The 24,599-nt window shown below is 47.0% G+C and overlaps 1 protein-coding gene across 1 annotated transcript in view; it reads right to left on the reverse strand.

The window, feature by feature from the left end:
* tral (LSM14 family protein trailer hitch) overlaps nucleotides 1-24,599 on the reverse strand; it is a 43,556-nt gene that overhangs the window by 10,611 nt on the left and 8,346 nt on the right. Inside the window, exons 3-6 of the mRNA XM_037434520.2 lie at nucleotides 20,920-21,085; nucleotides 11,316-11,723; nucleotides 8,758-8,893; nucleotides 1,274-1,463 (exon numbers count right to left, since the gene is read on the reverse strand). Of these exons, the coding sequence (XP_037290417.1) occupies nucleotides 1,274-1,463; nucleotides 8,758-8,893; nucleotides 11,316-11,723; nucleotides 20,920-21,085 (900 nt within the window). The remainder of the gene's footprint in view (nucleotides 1-1,273; nucleotides 1,464-8,757; nucleotides 8,894-11,315; nucleotides 11,724-20,919; nucleotides 21,086-24,599) is intronic.

Below are 24,599 nucleotides of genomic sequence, written 5' to 3' on the forward strand. Positions count from 1 at the left end.
GATTTTTGATTTCGACGGCCGAAGAGGGCAAGGGTAATTGCTATCACCTATGCCTACGCTTCCACCCTCTTCACACACACTAAACACCACACGCAACAGATGCGTCACTTTAGGGAGGAGCTTTGCGCGGACCCTCACCCTCTTGCATGCGTAATCGTGCGAAAGACAATTAAACTTTGGAGCCGGATATCTCGGAACACAGGCGTGCTAGAAAAAATCTTCCAACTGAAACTGTGTACAAACACCACTGCCTACATTTTTTCAATATAAACATGCCAACTTACCGCAGCCAGTAAAAAGTTAATTATTAAATTTTAGTTAATTGGGCTGCTGACAGCGATAATTATCATCTAACTTTCTGTCCCCCTGGCCGCTTAACTTATTTGCACAAGTGGTTCTCACGTGCCTTCGAGCGCCTAATTTTAAAAAAATCATAAAGCTTAATTTTGAACACCCGGTATATATATTATTAAAAAAATACTTTAAAAAAATAGACTTTTCGGAAAGTTTTTGGGCCTTCAAGACCAGTGTCTCCCCTCAAACCTCATGAAGTCGCATCTGCCACGAAAAGAGCTATCTGATATTTCGTTATGAACATTTATTTTTAACACTACCCATGACGAAGTTTCACTTCGTTATAACTGACAATTCGTTATATCTGAATTCGTTATATTGAGGTTTGAGCGTGCCTACGAGAATCCCAGCCTAAGAAGCTGATGAGCATTTGAAAGTGAGCGAGCAGATTTTGTAGTGCCACCTCTTCAGTGGTTACTGAACAATGTTAAGCAGCAGTCCAATCATATTCCAAGGGGGGTACTGCAGTCACAAGATTTGCTTTAGAATATCTGTTATATAAAAATAAACCCTCCAGAGATTTTAATTTAGATGTTCACACTTTTGGAAGGGAAACAAATACGCAGTCAACTGAAGGATAGGAGCAGAAACCTGAAAAATACTGGCAAGAGTTGTGCAGTGTATTTTTTGTATGAAAAGCTGCTGATAAAAAACATGTCTAGGTGTGTGCTGTGGCATTTTAAACTACAAGCACCCAATTTCAAAATAGACTAGTGAAAAGGGTCATTATGTTGAATCAGAGTGGCAAGGATCGACACTACAAAACATACAAAAAAAAAACTCTTGCCGTATAATGGCACAAAAACTTCGCCCCGGAAGTTTGATCTGTGGCAAACAGCTAAGTTTAGGCTGCTTGCTCACTCGAAGGCTACTCCATGTAGGTCAGGCCGAATGTATGACGAGTCAACATTGCACTTACGCCTCCGTTGCGTGGCCTGCCTCCTCGATTTCCTCCACCACGGCCGCCACGCTGGCCACCGCGCTGCCCTCCACGCCAGAAACCTCCCCCTCGACCCCTCCATGCATTGCGCCTCATCCAGTTGTTCGCGGAGATGCCAAATGTCTCGTGGTTGAGCTTGCGTTCCTGCCGCCAATCTATCCTTTGAACCCTGCAATCAAGCAACAGTTTGGGGGAAAAAAAAAAAATTAAGTGGTACAATCATAACTACGCTAGTCCTTAGCCTAGAGCAGCACGGAAAGTGAATGCATTATCCTACAAAGGTTACTGTTCTCAGAGAAACTGCATTATTGTGTACAAGATCCCACCAGTAATGACTAAGTGTTTAAGTCGTGCACGCACTGTGGTGTTAGTGATTGAGAAGACGTGTAGCGTATAACTGACTAAACAGCACTGAACACTTGAGTGACAAGTGCAATGCACCTGATTTGTCAGCGCTTGTATAGCATGGCCAGGAACCAGCCGACAAAAGCAAGGAAGTGCTCTGAAAGCGTTCCTTCGGCAACATATACATCAAAGAGTTCTTTTGACGAGAAAGGTCATCATAAGCAAAGCAGGTTACTGATCGAGCACAAGCAGAAGCTATGGCAATGAAAGCTAGCATGAAAGGTTCTATCAAGCAATAATATTTCCCGTTTATTCTATCCTTGCGAAAACTTATGCAGGGTTGGAATCGGGCTTCAGAGTTTCAGAGCAGTAATAATGCTGATGGTTCAGCGAACTGGGATCGCGGGGGTAAACGCAGACACAAAGCAAAGAAGAGGCACACAGCCCGAGCGCTTGTTAGTCTAGCGCTCGTGCTGTGTACCTCTTCTTTGCCTTGTGTCTGTGTTTACCCCCGCGCTCCCAGTTCGCTGAACCATCATGAATTACCAACTAGCCCACCTTTCCATCCTATTGCAGTAATAATGCTGTTTTAGAGCAGCTTTCAAAACGCACGCTTTGTAGAAAATCAAGTCAGTTTCAGGGCAACTGCTAGGGACGAACACCATTGCTAGTTGAAAATTTGATCTCTTGAACACAGAATTTCTATTCGTGTATTCGGTTGGGCGTTTAGGAGCGCTCTGAAAAATGCTTGCACCTTTGGGTGGTAGAATTCAAGCGCTCGGACTACTTTCGGCTTGTTCTTTTAGGACGTCGGCCTCAGATTTAGATTGCTTCCAACCGCTCCGACTTCAAAGCGAGAGCGTGGCATGATCTGACCAGGAGGACGGATCACGTCACACAGGCCTGCCAATGACTTGGCTGCCAGCAGGTGAACAAGGCGAGGGGCGCGAGCGTGCATTGCTAAAGATAGCAGCTTGATAGAGCCTGAAGCTTTTGAACAGGACCACTCTAGCAGCATATTTGCCAAGTTAAAGGATTCTGAATCCCGGAGATTTCTGCAATGGTGGGGAGGGGGGGCATTAATAACGACAACAAACAAAAAAGGCTGGCACGAAAAATAAAAGGGGGCGGGAGGGGGGGGGTCTCAATTGCAAGCGCCAACATCAGCGTTGCGGTCTTATAGCGGCTAGGAGTGGCCAAACACACGAGGGTAAGGTTTTTCACTAAGGTGAGATTAACACAACTAGCAGAATCTATAAACAGCTCGCGTGTGTCTTCCTGGGACACACATGAACGGACGGGACGGCGCAGCTGGCTGCCATAAAAGCACGGGTGAACGCTTCACTCACTGCTAGATTCCGACAGGAACGCCAAAACGCGTCTGGCCCCTTCTGATGGGGACTGCAATTATATGGACAGTCAAAGCTGTTTTTTGCAGTCACCACCGCCGCTGTCCTTCAGGGTGTGTGTGTGTGTGTGTGTGTGTGTGTGTGTGTGTGTGTGTGTGTGTGTGTGTGTGTGTGTGTGTGCGCACATTACAAGAAAAAAGCCACCTGCACTCGGCGCCAAGCTCCTCTACATTTCACGAGGCGTGCTTATCTCTCACGTGTATTTCGTTGTGCGCGCGCTTATACTTTGGTGGGGGAATGGCGTGCCTTCGGCTGTCACTGAAATGAAAGCGTTAGTTGCCAGGCCCACAAAGGTCACTTCGGTCATTGCACAGGCCACTTTTGCGAAAATAGCGCTTTTCATACCCAGCCAGGTAAAAGAATGGGAACACTTGTTAGTTTGTACTCATCTGTACCTGTGATTATGTATCATGCATGGTTTTTGTTCAAACAGCGTGTTAAGTGTCGAGCGGTAAATGCTGCTAGTAACCTTTCGTGCTGCGAGTATCGTTGTCATGCGTCATTTGTGTGTGAGCAGCGCGCTACACGTTTCGATCTGCTTGCCGTTCTCAGCATTACATTCCAAGTTCTTGCATTTATTGCTTTGCACTTGCAGCAAAACTAACATTCTAAATTTTTTTTTACGTATTTACTGGCTTACCTCCCGCTGCGTGCCCTCCGAGCTTGTAGATCGCTATCGCCTCGCCACGACCGCAGTTGCGGCAAACCGTAGTTCATTTTACAATCCCCATGCGCTTGGCTGCGCACGCGCCTTCAAAACTAAGTCATTTTATGCCATCTACGATAGCATCACCAGCAGGTTTGTCTGCAGGGTTAACGGAAAGCAGCGTTGCTTTGACTGGTTGAGCGCACACTTCGAGGTTCTCGCAGTTATGTCGTCGCCATACATGAGCATGTCAAGAGCGACCGCGGTTTCATCCTCGGTGGTTGTGGCAACGACAATCACACGCACCATAGTGCGCCGGTCGCACGCGTACTTCTGAAGCTTCGAGTACGCTGCTCTCTGCCTTCATTCGACGGTTTGCGTACCAAAGTTCATATCACCCGCCACGATTAGGAAATGTGCTTGGAACATTCGAATTGAAGCCCAATGAACATAGTAAAAGTTGCCTGGAGAATTTAAGAATTCGTATCTGCCACGGTTTCGCATCACCGAGATTACTGTTCATTTACATGAACGCCTCTTAAACTCATTTATAATGAAATGGGGTAGGTTGGAAAAGCCTCGAGCGGATTTAGCTGCTTTTTTGTGAATGCAGCCAGATCAGGCACAGAAATTTCGATTTCCGGGAGATTTTCATCACAATCTTACAACCGGAAAAAGCGGTCAAAATACGAGAGTCTCCCGGCCAATCCGGGAGACTTGGCAGGTATGCAGCAGCGATTTGTGGCAGCGCATAGTCGACCCCGACCTGGTAAAGCGGGTGGGGACATTGGTTGAGATTGTTTAATTACGGCCGATCATAATGCCGACACTGAGCAACCATGCAAGGACTAGGGCATTGTGAATTAAGTGCGCAGCAGCTGCGATTTGGAGGAATACGATTGCGAGGACGACAAAACTTTAGGGCCAGTGCCTCATGCATGCTGCCGTCTGAAAAACTAGAGGCCCTTACCGCCTCTGCTCTTCGAAACACATACATCAAGGACCAACGTTTCAGCTCAAGTCAGCTTCATGGCCACTTCCTCATGGTCAAGTCAGCTTCATGGCATTTGCTCGCCCAGCGACTTTCGCGCAGCACCACGCTTTCATCATAACTCGAAACTTAAGTAAAAATAAAAACCGAAAGGCGAGAGGGCTCGGACTGCACAATCTATAACTTGCGGGAAGTTTTTTTTTTTTTTTTTCGCTTCTTTCATGCTTTCTCCGCGTACCCATCTGCTCCGAGAGCAGGAATGAAGGAGCCTTTCATTTTTTGTCTTCGGAGGTTTTGCTCATGCCTTTTGCCGTTGCCCTCTCGGGTGCCTATCGCCTCGCAAGCACTTTGCTTCTGTTGTAGAGTTGCCTATGTACCATAACATGTGCAACATTTTTCTTTTGCATGCGTGGTGTGCGAAGCCGCTGCAGACTCCGAATTGACTTCTTGTGTAGCTATGGCCAGCGTCAAGAAGCGCAAGACCCTTGACTTTGCAAAGTTGAAGGCTATTCAGCGTGTCGAGGTGGGCGAGAAATGTTCTACCGTCGCGAACGACTTCGGGATACCATGAAGCACTCAGAGTACCTTGTTGGAACAAGGCAGATATCAAGGCAAAAGCGGTGGAGCATCGAACATAGGGAGATTGTCATGTGTGTGCTTCTGCCCACGGGAATGTAGAAAAGGCATTGTATGCCTCGTTTTTAGAAGGGCGCGCAAAGAACATTCCAGTGGATGGCCCGATACCGATTGCCAAGGACAAATGGTTTGCCGCTGCGCTCTCGTGAAACAACTTCGCTGACAACACTGCGCGGCTTTAGAGATTTAGGCAGAGATACTACATTGCTGGCAAACTAATTTTGTCGAAAGCAAAGCTGTCAGCAGCCAAGACATCCAGCTGTGAATGGTGAAGGAGTGCCGGAAATCTGCACAATGTTTTCTCCCACGGAGATCTTCCTGGCGAGACGCGGAGACGTACACAGTGGTCAACTGCTTCCGTAAGGCAGGCTTCGGACTGCGAAAATCTGCCAAGATGACAACAAGTACATAAAAGACTTCACTAGTTGTCGTTCCCTTTTCCGGCCGCAGTTCCACACAAAGTGTCTGCGGACGACTTAGTGGAAGTGGATCAAATTTTTCGTATATCGAACCAAGTCAGGAACCCCTTTCGGTTAGATATATCCGTGTGACTGTATACACCCAAACCTTCTAACGAAGTTGGATCTTACACGAAAATAAGTTTGGGAATAGAATAGTGTTGGGAATACACCTTTCAAGGAAGGATGCTCCTCGAAAAAGTTCTTTATTTCTAGTAATAGAGACCCGAAACATTTATATTAGTATAGTTTTTCATTCAGATTTCAAATATGCAATAATTTTTTGTGTAGCTGTTATTGTGTTATGCCATAAACAATATCAAAAAGTTACATTTTTTACGGGCACTTTATGTACTAAACTTTCAGTAGAAGTAATGTGTCTGATCTTATTTGACTCTAGGTAGATTGAAAAGTGCAAATATCTACACAGAAATATTATAACCAAAAGAAAAAAAAAATTGTATTGAATGACTTATTTTCAAATCTCCCTTGAAACAATCAACTAATATTTTCACAACTAATGCTAGTAGGCATTGCAATTTAGAGTAGATATTTGCATTCTGGATGTATTGAAGAATATGTGAGCCAAGTTTCGCTACTATACAATGAATATAGGTTTCCAAAAGGCTGTCCGGAAAATGTGAAACTGTCAGAAAAAAATGGAAATGAGAAAAAAAAGTTCGACAGCTCGCAAAGTTGGCATTTATTAGGAAATCATTCTTTTTGCATCAAATTGGGGCACAATGAAAAGTACCTTGTACTGAATGCACTGCAAGTGTCTAGAAGTCCCCTGCACCATAGCTTGGTCCTTCACGGCTCTTGCGGTTAGTGTCCTCAACACGAGCTCTCTTCGCTGTGTTGCGATGGCGTGCCCTCGCTTCTGCAGTTTGCTTCAGGGTTATCTTCCTGATGCGCATGGCGTCACAGTGGTCACGATGTGTGGCCAGATCTTGCGAGGGGAAAATTCCAATGCCTTCAAGCACTTTTTCAAAGCCCCTGTGGCCTTTGTTGTACCAGAGTACAGCAAGCGCTGTGGTCGTCTCCACAGTTATTCTGGAAGTGAACCTTGTTTTTGGACATAGCAGCCATATCTTGCTGTTCAGCGATTCGGCTGCATTCTGTGTCTTGCCATGAAGGCACTGAACAAGGAGTTTCTCCTCTGTAAGGCGCTTGTAGATAGGCATAACTGCCAATCCTAGAGCCTTCGCCAACAGTGGGGTGTGGCGTGGTGCAAGCTCCTCCAGTGCTTCCGCCTGCTTGTGCTTGCACCACGAATTTGGTCCCGCAGGGCAAAAGTTGTGGCTACTGGCACCATCACTAGAGCAGCAATGAAAATACGATGCCCATATGGCAGTATACATATTTCGGACACTGTCCTTGCGACTCGTGATGGCGATCTTGTAATATGTAGTTTTATTATTGCCGCATCTCAGTTTTTCGCCTCGTGGCAGTGGCATTGCCAATTTCCGTAGGGCAGTTCCCAAGCGCTTTGCAACGTGGTTCGTGCACTCTTCTTTGATAATGGGGGTGTCGCAGTATACATTTGCCTCGCAGACTGAAGTGTAGGCCTTGCTGTCACCATCACTTGGGAAGCTGGTGAAACGCAGTGGAGTTTCATAAGACAAGGTCCTCAGACATGACCGACAGCTGCCACAGGTTCCATTGCGTGGAATGAGCAGTCGGCGTTTTTTTTTTTTTTTGGCAACCTGGAAGACGAAAAGCTCGCCATATCTCTTCATTATCCCCAAGGTCTTTGTGTGTACTGCAAGCATGGCAGTAGTTCGAAAGAACTTCAAAATCGAGGCAGAGCCCCATGTCCAGGGACAGACACGACTGTGTCCACTCTATTGAGACTTTATGACCTTTTCTGCCAGGTGTTCCTTGGCGATGTTTTGTGCCTGGTGCAAGTTTTTTGCTCACTGCCGTCATTTCCGCACCATGGAGATTCTTGGAAATGCCGTTGAATGTCTTATAATGCATTGGGCTCGGAAGACCGAGAATAGCACAAAATCTTGAAAGTTAGTCGTGGCTTGCACCTATAGCGCGTGCTGCCAGAACTGCCTTCACGTTTACAGCAAAGCTGTCACGCGAGCTGCCGCTGTCAAAAGAGCGCTTGTCCCTTGGTCCCCAGCCGAAGCAATAAGTCTCTACGTGTGCGTGAACGAAAGTGCAGATTCAGGGCAATCAGAATTTTGACAACACAGTTCCGAGGAATGCCGAGAGTCCTTTGCGCTTTCCAGCTGCCCCTCGCGCGTCGAGGCGTTAGTCGGGGGCGACATCGTCGTTCGCTGTCGCTTCGTGAAGCGTCCGACGCAGTTTCCCTCGATACTTGAGGAGAGTTCTGAATTTTCGGTTATCTGAACTGCACTTCTTCGGGCTTACCATGACACAAAAATGCAGAGAAACTCGGAAAAGTTCGATCGCGACGTGCGAGGCTTCGCTCGTTTGCCCGAGAGATAGGAGGGGGAGTAGCGTGGAGCGCACGGCCGTCCAATGGCGACCTCACGCTGCGTGCCTCGATATTCAAAACGCGCGACATACGCGTTGTTTTTCTCATTTCTTGTTTATTCTGCGTGAAGGCACAAGACTGGCTACTAGTGGATTGTGAAGGATACGGCCCTAGCAGCGTGCGTGCACGATTGCAAATGGCGGCCAACGCGTCGTTTTCGCGACAAGACGATGCGAACTTCGCCGTTTTTCGCGCATTTCTCGCGTCACCGCAGCCCACTTGGAAGCACTTTTTGATAATTTCTCGTGGGAATTTCAGCTTCATATTTTGAGAAGTAATAGATTGTAGTCTAAGAATGCCAATACAGTTAAAAAAAAAAAAAAAAAAAAGGAAAACCGCGACTTTCCGACTCGCGTCTCTCCTTAACAGGCATCCACAGAAAAGGAGAAAACGAATTTATATCTGCTTTCAGCGAAAGCACGAATACTTCAGCCTTACCCTTAATACTTCACAAATACTTCAGGCTTACCCTTTGCTCCGTTCAATGGCTTCGCAACTGATGTTATCGAAGAAGGATTTGTTCTTATCGTAATACACCACATCGTCATCTTCATGGTTGTCGCCAACTTGAGTTTCAGTGCCAGAGTCGTCTTTCTTTTCATCACCTGAAATTTGGAAACATTTTATTACGCAAATTGAAAGAAAATGGGGAAGGTCCCTATTCCACTACACCTATGGCAACCGCTGCGACAGCCCAGGCCATGGGAATGAGCGCCCGACACACCTTGGGGTGCAGTTGCAAAGGGACTGGGTTATGCATTTTGGAGGGCGAGGGGGACTGTTTCAAGCTGCTCAGAAAATTTGTATATTGTGGAACGTAAATTTTTATGAAAGGGAACACGCAAGCAGGTGTGCCGCGCACTCGGAGGGCTGCTGCTTGTAGCACATTCAAGCGGGTGCGACAGCAACCACAGCCTCTATTCCAGTCGCCTAGTGGTGAGCAAAACAACCCGTCATTGGCGATATGGAATCCTCCAGGATAGCTACCCCCTTCTGCTAGTGATTGCCTTGAAGGTGTGGCAGCTTGGGCTAGTTGGTATGGCATGACGATAGTTATAGCGCGAGAACAAAACCACAACACGAAAGACAGGAGCACGAAAATATATAGAGGAGACAGTAACCATGTGATAAAAACCATATGGCACAAAGAGCAGAACATGAGTAAGAAAACAAAAACAAACACAAAAACAAAAGCACTGAAAAACAGCAAAGAAAAATCCAGAAGAAAATGAAACAGAAAAGTAAATATATAATAAGGAACCTGCGTTCTGAACGGAGGGCTTGCTAATACAAGGCACCTGTTCGCGTACCATCTGCGCGGCCTCCACAACGACTCTAGTGCTTTCATCTCTGTGCTTGTACAGCGCGTCGCTGTGTCCTTGAAGAGGGGAACACAATTGCACTCGGTGCAGTGCTGAGCAAGAAAACCATCTTTCCGGTGTCGAGGCCGCGCAGATGGCACGCAAACAGGTGCCTTGTATTAGCAAGTCCTCCGTGGTCCGAGGTAGTTATATTATCTTTACCTTTCCGGTTCGTTTTCTTCATTTTTCTTTGCCGTTTTTCAGTGCTTTTGTTTTTGTGTTGTTTGTTCGTTTTTTTCTTACTCATGTTCTGCTCTTTGTGCCATATGGTTTTTATCACATGGTTACCGTCTCCTCTATACATTTTCGTGCTCTGCGCAACAAACTCAGTTGGAAGTTAGCGCTCGTGTCTTTCGTGTCCTTGTCTCTGTGTAGTTTTGTTCTCTCGCTATAACTATCATCATGCGTTGAAGGGTTGCAATCTTGCCACAGATAACCTAACCTTACCTAACTAATCTACAGCTTTGCATTGTGAAGCTATCAACACACAGGAAAGGACATGCTACAGCCACACCTTAACTTGGGGTGCATTCCTGTTGGAAGCGAGCACCACGAGATAAAGGCTTTTGTCACAGCCATATGAAACATTTATCAAGGACAACTGTGTCCATGAGGGTGCTACTGCTAAGACAAATCCATGCAGCAGTAAAAATGCATGTCTGGTCTTGCATACGATGAATTTCCTCAAAGATACTAGAACTAGATAACAGCCCATTAGAGGTTACTTCATTATTGTAACCAGATAAAACCAAGGCAAAAAATCACTGTGCTAATTAAGGTTAAAAATTCCCCTTCAAAGTTTCATAATTATGAAATTAAGAGGACAAGGCTCTAGAATGGGGAGGTGTCTCGTCGTGGACAGTGGAACTTCGATTACCCCCTCCCCCCTCCAGGTTGTATGAGGAAAACTACATCTTATGACGAATCGGTTTGGTCCCGGCAAAATCGCCATAATGGGCTAATACATTATTTCTAAGGCGCAGTGTACTTAACGAAGTAGACTTATTTTTGGAAATGATGCCCAATAGAATATTCTGACCTACCTCATTGCAATTTCAGACACCAAAGGTTGTGAAAACATACAGTGGAACCCAGATAATCTACGACGTTCAAGGGACCACACAAACCAACCGTATAATCCCGGCATCGTAATATAAAAAAAAAAAAAAACAATACAGGCAATGACACTGCTTGCACAAAAAAAGCAAAAACTGGTAACGACAGCTTAAGTAAGCCTCCTGCACGACCTTGTGCTTCTCCAAGAAATGCAGATTAAATTCTTGCCCTTGCCTAGGCTAAGTAATGCTGCCATTGGCGAGAGAATTCGTATTGCAAACTTTAAAAAATTAAATCTAATGCGTATCTTGCTCATTAACAGGCTCATCTTGCACATTGCCTACCCGTGAAAATGAACCCGAATCTCTTAGCGAGCAGACTCCTGTGAGAGAGACGCAGTGTCACTGCGATCACATAATGGCGACAAACCACGGGTTCACAAGTTTGCGTAGAAAGCCTTTGTAAGGCAACAAATTCCAATAGCCCAGTCAAGCACAAAGCACAACTAGTGATAATATTCCACTGTTACAATGAATGTTGAGGTCAAACTTGGCACATTGACAACACTATTCCCCAAATGAGTGTCTCAAATGAGTGGAACAAGACTTACTGATCTTTGTCTGTGCCAGTTTGTTTTCCAGTTCTTGAAATTCTGCATTGGCTTGTTCGAAGTCGTATTCACGATCGAACTTCAATGGTTCCTTTGGCTTTGTAGTGCGGAACGGTCCCTGGCGGGGACGTGCACCGGCTGCTCCAGATGGACCACCAGCAACTCCTCCCCTACGGCCTCGCTGCTGTTGAGTGCCCCCTTGACGAGACTGTGGTGGCAAGGCTTGCTGGTGCTGCATCTGTTGTCCATGTTGCCTGCTTGGCCCTGCAGAACCCTGCTGCCCATGGCTTCGCTGAGAAGCCCCGCGAGGAGATTGTCTTTTTTCAGCAGGAGGACCAGAAACTTGAACTCCAGCATCCATAGTGGGGCTCTTCCGCTGTGCAGGAGTAGTACTGCCAGACTGGGAACCTGAATGATAATGAGAGCATAATATTTAACAAGAGTACTACAGTTCCATATAACAGTTTTTCTATTCACCGCCGTTACTCCATAAACTCGCATGTATTTGCAACGCCTATTGAACAAAGTAACAGCGGGACACAACCTTGATTTGATTGATATGTGGGGTTCAACGTCCCAAAACCACTATACAATTATGAGAGACTCCGTAGTGGAGGACTTCAGAAATTGACCACCCGAGGTTGTTTAACGTGCAGCGGGAGACAACCTTGATATAATGAATTTTCACCACAGACAATCTACATTGTCTGCTTAAATTTTACGATTTTAGCACGAGGATGCATCTCCCACGGTTGACCCGCCGCCGCCGAAACGTGGAGCGGCAGCAACGTGTTCGTGGCCCCAGCGATTCCCACACGAGAATGAGAACTAATCGAGCACGAGGCGCATTTTGTTCGACAGGTGCCATGACAAAAAACGAGCCCATTTGGGGATAATAGCGCGCGCTGATCCAATCTACGGTGTGCGTGGGTATGCAAGAAAACATGAATAAGTATGCACTTAGCGGTTTAAGGGTGCACTAGGGGCCGATTTCGCTGTCGCGTTCAACTCAAAGGCGAAGCTTAAGGGTCCCCCAATTTTTATCGAGTTAAGAGTGAACGACACTATAAATATAGTGTCACGAGATGAATTGAGAACTGCAAGAGTACATAAAACACGTTACCAAGGTCAAGGGTTAGTAGATTAGTGGCATATCATGTGCAGTAAGACCACCGCATACCAATTCCCACAGGAACAGTTCTCCGGCTACATATAGTATTTGCATGGTCAGCATGCTTGAACGAATGGCATATTTTAATTGTGCAAGCTTAAATTCGGGTAATGCTAAGCTGATGGCATAGCGTATTTTCATTTTGACAAAAGTCGCATTGAAGAAGACTAACCTGTGTTGCCCCGCGTCTTGAGCGGTCGTGAATATAAAGAAAACTAAAATTTGTTTAATGGGGAGCAAAATGCTATAGATTTGCTGGTATTAGATGGAGCAGTGCACCACCACTCATGCACCTTGTGGCTGTTACACCTGCGAGTCCACACTGAACGCCAATGCCTTTGCAAAAGGCAATCCATGTCAAAGCCAGCAATCGAGCCCGCCTGACCCGATCAACTAACTCAACGACGTCATCAAGCGACAACGACAGACTGCGACGCAAGGTACCACGAGCTCTCTCGGACCGCGAGCACGTTGAAGCAATCGGCACCTTCAAGTCTGGCAAGTCTTGCGCAATGCGTGGGAATGTCACTCGTCCTTGGCTGCTACCACGCGCAGCAATTGCAATTGGCGCCTTCCAGTCTGGCGAGTCATATGCAATGCGTGGCAACATCCCTCGTCCTTGGTGCAATCACGCGCAGCGGCGGGCCCCATAGGAGGATTCCGACATCACTGCCAGCAGCGCTTCTGGTTGGACATTTGGTTACTCAAAGGATCCACCCGGTGCCTATAAAAAAAGTACTGCTGGCGACGCACCGCAGGGCTATGTGTCGCAGAAGACATCTCTGCTCTTCAAGTCCCTAAGCTGTCGGCCCCAGTGCCGAATTCGCGACGCCTCCATTTCTATGTTGTACATAAACCTTGCCTTAACTCGGTTGTCTCGCCCGCTCGTCTATCAGCTCTGCGCAGAAGCAGTCGCGAGCCGAGTAACACACGCTACCAACGGCTGCCGACCGTGTCGGCGGAGTGTGGAGCAGTGGCGCCTTCGGGACAGTGTTGGCATCTTGCCTTCGTAACATGGCTTGACAACCAATATGAAACACCTGCCGGGTCGCACTGCTTGTCGGCGCTCGCGCTTGCCAAGCACGCCTCTCAAGCATAGATGGGGCGAGAAGAACTTTGCATACCTGCCCACAGGTGAATACCATGTATTTATTGTTATTTATGCAAGGTTTTAAACTGCCCCCGAGATATAGATCAGGCCGTGCATGGAGTTGTCTCCTTTTAGGGTGGGATATCAACGAGAACCAATGTGTAAAGATAACTTGTTTCTCCCTTCATTATTTGTTAGGATAATGCATTTGTACGCTAACTTATCCACAGTTTCTTTTTACAAATTGGAAGATTGCTCACGCTTTTTACACATCACGCCTACCGTTGGCTTTGGCCAACTAAAAGTGAACCTAGAAAAAGCGTTGCGACCTTCCTACTTCAACAGAGCATGTACTTGGGCCAACATGAATAATTTGAGCACGATATTACAGTAGTAGCTATTAAAACTAGAAAAATACTCTCCAAAGTATTCTTTGCTTGCCGATGTGAACATTGATATCTGCTGAATCATAGTAACAAAGCGACTAAAAAAGTTAATGAAATAATTTCACCCCGGAGCACTAGAAGTCCGCGATGACCAGTTCTCGGCTAGAGATTTAGGAACGCCCGACTTTCCAAACACATTTGGTAACCAGTCACTAGGTTTACCCTATAAAAAGTGCTTAAGCGGCCCCGAGATTACCAGGCGCCATTACCTGGGCCTCGCGCAAATTGCCGTTTAGGTGCAGCAGGTCAGATTGGCACAGAATGGTTCAGCACTTGCGCCTCTTGAGCCTCCATCCACATTGCTCAGCTACACAATGTCCCAGGATCACTTGGACGTGGCCTTTACTCATTTTTTGCATTTAAAAACTACATACAGTAATACCTCGTTACTGCTAAGTTGTAAAAACCAGGAAAAATTGAGATAAAGGCATTCGAGATAAGGCTGCACCAAGCACCAAAAAAAAAAAAAAAAAGCAGTTTTTCCAAAAATTGCCTTTTTTTTTTTTACTGGCTGTTCAGCCGCAGTTTCCAATTTCTTTCACTGCAGGTTTAAAAAAAAAAACGTACAAAAAACTAACAGGCTGGGTGTTGTTCTCTGCTAAATAAAATGGCAGTGCGGCAACGGCCTAATGCTCGTCTGCTTTGCAGTCCTACCCTGGCCTAGGAAGGTGTCCTCGAGCTGCTTGACACATCGCATCAGTCGATCTTCCCCGCCGCTACCAGTACACCAAATTTTGTCTCTGAAGATGTCTGCACCTCAAGACTCGTCACCGCTGTCTCCGCCATCCTATACGTTAGTGGGCGTTTGAACAGTTTCGGCGTCTGGTCTGTCATTGCTCTGGTCACCACTACATCCTGCTCGCACAGCGCAATGCTCGATTTCGTTCAGCTTCCTTTCTCAACTTAATTAGGGCAACCCGTTTTTCTATTGTTGGAGACTTGCACAGCTTTGAATACTTGACGCACTCGCGCCAAGTTGTCGCTCGTCACAAACATTAAAAAATCCGTACCACTTAGTTTGCATAGATAACCGTAAACGACACCTCAGGGTGAAACTAGGTCAAGCGTGGGCAGAGGGCCCCTCTATGGCGTGACACAAGGTCTCTTGAAAAAGTTGACATGTTGCAGGGCTGAGACAGAGTTTAGAGGAAAAAAAAAAAAAAAAAGTGGTGCCACCGAGGTCTTCCAATTTGGAGCAATTTTTAGAGTAGCAAAATTTTCCATTTTTGGAGCAATCTGGAGCAGCCAACTTGAAATCCTGGAGAAGAAGCAAGTTGCATTAAGGGGGCAGACAGACATTTTTGTTTTGTTTGATCAAGATCACTGAAGAAATAAAACTGCACAGGATTATGCAGTTTCTTCTGCAGATTTCAAATATTTAATAAGTTATTTTGGGAACATGAGTTACAAGAAAACTAAAGTTCACCCCTATTGTTTAAGGCCACCATAGAAAAAAGTGAAGTGACCCAACATTTAAACATCCAAGTTTAAACCACGTGAACGGAGCAGGTCATGTTTCTCCTCCCTCCATAGAGCAGGTGCGGAACACTGCTTGCCTTGGCTCGGCACGACTTGCACCGAACTAGTGGGAGCTTGCTTGTGTGTGTGCGCGCGCATGTTTGAGGAAACCGATGTGCATTAAAGGGGTCGTGAAACCCTCGCTCTGAAGCGACAATGCAAAACAACTGTCGTCCACACGCACTAACTAGGTGACATAAGTAATGCTTTACCTATCGAGAAACATGCAACTTTTCGGTACTTGAGAGTGCGTGAAATTGGGGCACCCATCGGCACCAACTTGAACTTTGAAGTCATTTGAAGCAGCTTTCTTGTGGGACGCAGATCGTGTATGGCAGACGCCGCTGAGCGCCTCTTGCGCGCGCTTGATATGCCATAGAATTCCACGTTCTTCAATAGGCAAAGCGTCTATGCAGGTCCATTCGTGGCGATTGTATAGTTAGTGCATGTGGCTGCCGATGATGCCACATTGTTGTTGTAAAGAGACTGTTTCAGGACCCCTTTAAGAAAACTGATGCCTGGCCAGTGGACGAACAGACCATCTATCTTTATTTTTATTCCCGTGGCGCGTGATACGCCTGCCTTGTTTCAAAGGGAAGAAAAACAATTACGTGCTGGAACGGAGCTCTAATCCAATCCAAACCAAGCCACAAGTTCTGCAGTCGCACTTGTGGCACGGCGCTAGTGTTGTGTTCCGAGGTAGCGCAATAGTGATCTGCAACTAGCATAGTCCTTTCTGTGGCTACGTGATGAGCCGATACAGGAGCTATAGAGCCGTTTTCATGCTAAAGGTTATCGACCATGCTTTAGAACACTGCAACAGGGCCGCCGGCAGGCACTTCGCCATGGACGAGTGCTGTGTGCGCTACTGGCAACGGAAGCACGAACAGCTCAAAGCCACAAACGCTTCACGCAAGGCCTGCCGTGTGCCTAAGACTGGAAGATACCCACAGGTTGACGCGGCACTACTCGAATACATTAAGAGTCTACGCGTGGACGGGTGTGCCGTTTCAACCTAGCCGCCACGAAACCGGACCAGCTTCAACCTAGCCGCCACGAAACCGGACCAGCTTCAACCTAGCTGCCAAGAAATCAGACGAGCGAATCCCGGTGAGAGATTTTCCGCGCAAGCAACGGGTGGGCCACACAGTTCATGCGCCGAAGTGGACTCTGCTCTGAAGACCGACGGGCTCTTTGTCAACGACTACCTTTGGCGTACGAAGATAAGATCAGAGTTTCATCGATACGCAATATGTGCACGGCACTAACCACAATTGACGTTAACCCAACGTGACTGCTGTATCCGAGTACATACCGTCACCGACCGATTTTTTAGACCGGCGGCAGAACTGCTCCAAGTGCGGGCTATACAGTTAGCCTGGGCTAATGCGGAGCCAGTTTAAAGCGAGCAGGTGCTGGCTAACTAACTTTATGAAGAGGAAAGGCTTTTTCCCTCCGAAGGCGAACGGCATATGCGAAAAGTTTCCGGAGGAGTACGATGAAAAGCTTCAGTTTTCAGAGGTTCGTCCTAAACTTGCGGCACAACAATGGCTACCTGCTTGGGCAAATCCGGAATGCCGATCAGACGCCTCTTTACTTCGACATGCCTGGCACCGCAACCGTCGAGAAGGGGGCGAAGCAAGTTCGCATGCCAACATCGGTCCACGGTAAAAATACAGCGACGCCAAAGCTGTGTGTGTGTGTGTGTGTGTTACACGTCAGATGGGCACAAGTTTCCCCGTACCTCATTAAGGGGGGACGCAGCCCTTGAAAACTGAAAAATCGCGAAAAAGTCAGTTTTTGAAAAACCACATTTTTGGGTTGTATGTCTCATAAACTATCTATTCTGTAATTATCAGCACCTGATTCAACCGCAAAGTGCGAAAAAAATGCTATTTTCGAGGCCGCCGCGGCGGCCAGAACAAGCGCAAATCTCGAAATCAAACCAAACTTCGCGCACGCGCCATTCCCGGACCATGCGGTCGTCCAGCGCGGTCGCTTCGTTGTTGCTCTCTGCTCCGTCCGCCTCGACAGACATCTGCTTACGAGCCGCTCTTTGCCTTGTGCTATTTTTTCGATCATTTTCTCTCGTTTTTCTTTTTGCACTAGTACTGTGTCTTTCGTCTTTATTGTTGCGGGCGATGCCGGCAACGAAGCCGAAGTCAGTGCGGAAGTCCGGTGCGCGGAGGCGCGCTATGCGGCTTGTACGATAATCGAAATTCCGCTATTCTGCTGCGGGTGCCAACTGCGTAGACGCTTGCAGCGACGGAACTGTGTTGTCGGCTGTCGCCAGTCGAGAATCCGACACATCGAGTGTGGCTGGAGCCGCAAATGCACCGAGTTTCCGAGATCGCCGGGCTCGACACGTGCTCCGAATCAATGCCATCCAGTGTGACACCGAGTGCTTCCGATATCGCCGGACTCAGCACTTCGTCTGAATCGGTGCCGCCATCGAGCGTGAGTGGACCGTCTCTTCTTCTGCGGACGCGTTTCCTAACGAAGGAAGAAATCGATGCGAATGTGAAACGTCGTGACGCCGTTCGCGCTGAACTCGAGTCTACGCCGGCGACACAGAGGAAATTTCAACTGATGCAGCCGGCTCTTGCACCTGCAGTGACAAGCGAGGGCGAACATTTTTCGCTCGTTCAAATGAACGTCTTTAACGTCGTGCTCAGCCGCACAGTGTGCAAAGAATGTTTGAAAGGTGCTATGACTGTCCGAGAGAGCACCAAGCTTGGACTTGCAACAAAACTGGAAGTTGTGTGCGCCTCTTGTGGCACCGTCGATAAATTATGGACATCACCCCGCAAAAAGGACACGCAGGCCTTCGATGTAAATGCCCGCGCCATAATGGCTATAAAGCAAATAGGCAAGGGGCAAACAGCTCTTAATGACTTTTGGGCTGCCATGAACGTCTCTTACAGAGGTCTTCACCACAAGACGTTTCAAAAGCACTTGAAAGAGACGTTCAGGAACCCAGAGGCCACCGCTTTGGAGAAGTTTTATGCCGATTCTGCCACAGGAGTGATCAAAACATATAAAGAAATGGACCCTAGCTTCTGCAAGGACATCACCGTAGTGTACGATGGCACATGGCATAAGCGGGGTCACACATCACACATCGGAGTGGGATCGGTAATTGACTTCTTTACAGGTCTCATCTTGGATGCTGTAGTGCTTTCAAACCACTGCCTTGGATGCCAAACAGGGCCTAAACCTGGAGATGCAGAATACGAAAGCTGGCAGAAGCACCACATTTGCCAGAAAAACACAGACGCAAAATCGGGAAGCATGGAAGTGGAGGCAGGCTTGACTCTCTTTGGGCGGTCTGTATCCAAGCATGGCCTGCGGTACACCACTCTTGTGTCCGACGGAGCCAGCCGTACCTTCGCTGCCCTCACAGAAGAGAATGTGTACGGGCTAGTGCCAATTGTAAAAGAAGAATGTCTGAACCATGTTCAGAAAAGGATTCGAAGCGCTCTTCGAAACATTGTGCAGGAAAGTGATAAGCCACTGAGTGGAAAGGGGAAGCTGACTAAAGCCCTCATTGAAAAGCTGACAGGATATTATGGTTGGGCCCCGAGAAACAATTCAACTGACCTAACAGCCATGCAGCGTGCAGTGATGGCAACATATCACCACGTCACATCGACTGACCAGGACCCTCACCATGAACTTTGCCCAGAGGGGGCTCAATCGTGGTGCCGCCATAGAGCTGCAGAGGCAAAGCGCGAGCCACAGCCAAAACATAAACACAGCCTACCGGATTATGTCGCTGCAGCTATGCTGCCCATCTACGAAAGACGGTCACAAAAGTCTCTTCTTCAGCGCTGCCTGGGAGCGAAGACGCAAAATGCATCAGAATCATTCCACTCCATTCTGTGGTCTCTGATGCCGAAGGAACAACACTCATCCTTGATCGCGGTAGAAACAGCACTGCATGAAGCAGTGCTGCGCTACAATGCCGGCTGCTGCAAAGCAACCGAAGTGATATCGGACTCCATTGGACTTCAACCAGGTCATCTGGCCATCCAGCGAGCTCGTGAAAAAGACGCTTTACGCCTAAAAAAGAATTCTAAAAGACACCAAGAGAAGATGGAGGCCAGGCAAAAGAAGAAAAGAGTGCGCCAGGACACTTCTAGCTACTGTGCTGGAGCTTTTTGAAGAAAACGCGTGTTTTGAACTTTCTCGGCCTGTTTTCTCGGAACGGATTTTTTTGCTAGTTGTGGTGCTGAGGAAAGCAAGAACTCGAAAACCGTTCATCAGATTTGTGTGCCGTTTTTTTTTATTCTGTTCCTGAATGACCTTGCAAGGGCGTAACAAGCTCCTTTTTTTTTGAAAATCGGTGCTGTTAATTTATAATAAACAATTTTTGATGAATCTGGTCATTACTGGTTACATCAAATTCAAAGTTGCGTGAAAATTTTTTGGAGGGGAAATTAAAAACGGCTTTGTAGCGCCCTGGGATAGCTATCAAGGAATGACCACAATGAATTCAGCTTTCTACTATGACCTGGGATTTCTCACGACTCTTCCTCAGGCACCCATGTGAAGCACCCAGTTAAACCTCAATAACTCTGGAACTGAGAAACACAGCTTCGTGAAACTTAGCAGTTGTGCTAGTTTTACCAACCCCTGAAAGTTTCATCCAGATATCTTAAAAAATAAAGTTCGGTCTCCAGGGTAGCCTCCCCCCTTAAATGGAATGCGCTCCCGAAAGGAGTTGTTTTTAAGTAATGAGAAAAATGGGTGCACACTGCAATCGATGTCTTACTTTGTTTTTTTTCCTTCGTCGTGGAAACCGGGTGCGCGTTACAATCGAGGGCGCGGCAGAATAGCTTTGTGGTAGAACGCTTGACTGCCAAACTGAATGCTTGAGTTAAACTTTAGGATCCCAGCAGGAACCTTATTTGGAATTGGTTGGGGGGCAGGAGTGGGGGGGTCAACGCTGCCTATGTGTGGTTTTTTTTTTACACCGACATTTACTCTATTCTTTCGTTGGGTTGACACTACCGATGTCTGGCATTGCTTAACGCTCACAAGTTAAAATTGCCCAGGTGTATGCTTGTCATTCCTGGGTACATATTAAATGTCAATCACCTGTGGCACATACCCGCATACCAGCGGCACATACCCGCCCATGGATATGTGCCACTGACGAGATTGTGATACGCATGTATCACAATCTCTACATGTATCACAATGCTGTATCGCATGTATCAATGCTAATTTTGGTTCACGTGAAGACCACAAGAGCACTCAAACGTAAGCAGCCAGATAGATACGCTCAAAGTTGCCAAAGTTTGCCAAGAAATGCTTTGCATTGGGAACACATCAGTTTGGTTGTGTTGAATGCTTAAAAATTTGAAATGGCCTCACCAGATTGCTGGGAGCCACCTAGACTTGGTGGTGGTAAAGGCTGCGATGGATACTGAGAGGCCATAGCATACGACGGTAATGTCCCCACCGGACCATATGAAACTGGTGGCTGACTGTACGCCGGTGCAGAAAACACTGCTCCAGTTCCAAGAGGAGTAGCCGAGTGCTGCACAGAGAGTAGCAATGTCTTAAGGTTGCACAGGTTAGGAACAGGACAGTGTCTCTAGCAATACAAAGATTATGCACAAACAAGCATAGAATAAAAGAGAGGCAAAAATTTACAAAATACTAGGATCTGAAATGCATGTCACACACCGTGTGCGAAACAGCAGTCCACGACATCAACTGCTTTAAAGAGTACAGACCCAAAATTCGGTGGCCGAGAGCCTGTGGGGTCGAATGGGGGGCAGGAGTGCCTAGTGCCATTTACAATGCCTAGGAAGGCATTGTAAATCAATTTTGAAGTTAGGGCAAGCGCGAGACTATCGAGCCATTGACATCTTGGAAGGAGACTAATTGAAGACCCCCTACCTCTCACCTGACCACGCTGCAGCCAGAAAAACAAGTTATGGTGTCATAGCGTTTGGCAACACTGCAGTCCAATTTCTTAGCGAGATGAAATTCGTGAAGCTAACCGTGCAGAAACGTGTTGTAGTTTTGCGTACCGACGCGATAGAGAGCTGCACACTCTAGGTGGCGACAATTGCATAATGCAACTTCTCGTTTTACGAGCTCTGAAACCGAAACAAATTGGTCGATAATGAGCAGCCTGTAATTACGAGTCATGTGCTGCAGCAGTTTTTGCGTCAGTACATCTTTAACGAAAACAACAACCACCTTTGTGAAGGGCTCCTTGCCTACGAAGCTCGTTGTGCACACTTCCTATGCAGCGCTAGAGTGCACCTAGAGTGCACCCATTTTTCATGCTGAAAAGTCAATCAGGGTTTCAGGGGAGATGTAAGTCTTGAAAAGATTAATAAATTTCATTCATTTAAGCACACTTACTCAGCTTTTTTTCCTGAAGATTCCAAATCTGACGATCTGCAAAAACCACCTTACGATCTGTTTGTCTACTTTGCTTTGTTGAACAAAATCAAAGTATGTGGCAAGTCTGGCAGAGCTGTGTTAGCCGATGCTAATTTGATTCTTTGAAAGCAGTAACATTATAGGGATACTAAAGTCAAATAACAGTTTATGTCATTCATTAAGCATTCACTCCGACGTAAAGTGACAATATTATTAACAGTGCAATTCAGGTAAATGCAGAACACATGTGTCGGAGGAATTTTCAGAACGATCCCGATGACATCAGATGGGCCATCTACAATGCACTGCTAACCGTTCTAGCTGCACTAAATAAAGAGCCTTCAGCGCATCAGGAGACTCAATGAAATGCTGCTTGTTCATTTCGTTTGATGGAATGAACTGCCGGATGTTACTATGGGGAAGGGTGCGTGTGGTTCAAAAATTTATTGTGTAGTTTCACTGGATAGGTAGTGCCATCTATCGGGGCGCATTTTAACAAAAACATCTTCAATCTCGGAGCCAATGGTGGCCAATTCATCAATGGCCGTTGTTGCTGTTGTGGCTCCCGCTGCTTATGGTGCATTCAGACGATGGACTAAATCCGGATGTGGCGGGACGGACGGCGCGTCACGTGACCTCACATCAACGATTGCCCTCGTCCGTGACTGGTCCGCGCGGCTCGTGGACGGATGAACCCAACCTGTTTCTCACATCGGGATTCTGGTGGGAGAAAGCAGATACCTCAGCGGAATACCTTGAGGTTTCTGGCAACCAGTACACTTTTCGTCTGCTCGCGACATGTCCTCCATGGCTCGCGGACAGCTGCATGACTGGTCGGCATCATCTACGCTTGAGCATGGTTTATAGTTAGTTTCCGGGGGCTTTGTTCTCAGGTGATTAAATACGCAGAAATCACTTTTGGTGGTTCGGGAAATGTCGCCGCCGTCGTTTGACATGCGAGATTCATAGCCGTCATGATGGTGAAATATTCTAAATTCTGCAACCGGTGACGTGCCGCCTCTAAAAAGGATGGAAGACGCGTTCAGAAGTTCTACAAGTAGGGAACAGTGTAGTTGAAAGAACATTCTGCCAGCAACTCCCTTTTCTCCTGACAGAATAACACTTCTCGTTCATTTGTCACAACGCGACAGACATCGCAGCCAAGCGTCGCTTCTTGCGAGCATTCATGTTGAATACTCTCAAACCGGTCTGCTTTCAGCGGGTGCAGGTGAGCCCCGAACCTGCTGTCGAAGGTAATCCGTCTGTTTTCTCCTAGGACACCGTCCATCGCATGGATGCGCCTGCAGGCAGATCATCCGCGGATTAGCCATCCACGTCAAATCCGGATTCGGTCCGTCGTCTGAATGCACCTTTACATTCGGAAGCTACTAGCGCAGTAAAGCCGGGCAACGTTGTGCACAGCAACAGTCTGCCTCTTCAATTTTCAGGCCTCTGGCAGCTCTGTAGCAGCTAGAGCTAGCCAGAGGGTCAGTCAACTAGTTCTGGTCTGGACAGGAAACTGTGTCGCAGCCACGTGTGTGGCTGCGACACTGTTCTCTTTCCCCGCCCCCTCCCCGACAACCCGGAGCTGCCCAAAGATCGCAAAATCGAATGCTGGGACAGCCAGCATAAACGTGAACGAACTCTACCATCGTGGCAGGAAACGAACTATGCGCCCCGTGGAGGTTGGTTTTTTTCTGCATGATCCGCTAAGAAATGCGTAGCTAAGCTCACTAAGCAGCGGAATTATCTTCGAGCGTACGCATCTGGGGTAAGACTGTACGCTCGCATGATCACTCGCCGCGTCTGCAACGAAACAGCCATCTGGCGAACGCCTTTTTTGAGAACGATGCAAGGCGAGCTGCCGCGACGTTGACGACTTAACAATGTTGCATTTTTTTTAGTACATGTAACAGTCGCCGCACAACAGGACGCGAAATACCGCGAAAGTGATCGCGTGCCCAAAAGAGCTTAAGGATATATACCAGCTCGGCTATCACGGAGTATACGTTGAAAACACTCGTTGACAAACTTGCGTTTTTGTCTACGCAGATACCTATGCAGTTTAGACATGCGTAGGCATGTGTTCCACCAGAGTGCATTGTATATAATATAAACTTATGCACAACATGTTTTCCACCCGTTTTGGAACTTTCCCGAGCCCGTTTTCCAGTTCCAAGCGACATTTAATCGCGATGTATATCAGCTTTAATTTGACCTACTTGGTCATAGTAAACACTGCACGGCATTATTACAAAGAGGTGAAAAAGACAAAGCCAACGATGAAATGAGCAACGAAAGGATGTATACATTTCTGAATTATTTCATTTGATTTTCTCTCGCATCGTATCGTATAATATACCACATATGCTGGCCCATAGATTGAAGTGTGTTGGCACGCCGCTCGCGACCAGCGAGCACCTCTGACAGTTTCGATCTAAGGCCTTTTATCACCATCGAAGATCAATCAAGTAAGCAGGACAGAGGTTCCAAGAAGTTCACGCATGAAAACATAGGACAGAGCGAGCTAGTACAACCACAATCGTCTTCGTTTGTGGAGCCGTGTCCACTTTCTGTTCACGACTACCATGGTCTCTACTACTACTACTACAATGGAAAAAAAACTCCAAAGTTGTCTATACGTGCGTACGAAC

Source organism: Rhipicephalus microplus, chromosome X (genome assembly GCF_043290135.1).
Source record: "Rhipicephalus microplus isolate Deutch F79 chromosome X, USDA_Rmic, whole genome shotgun sequence".
NCBI lineage: Eukaryota > Metazoa > Arthropoda > Arachnida > Ixodida > Ixodidae > Rhipicephalus > Rhipicephalus microplus.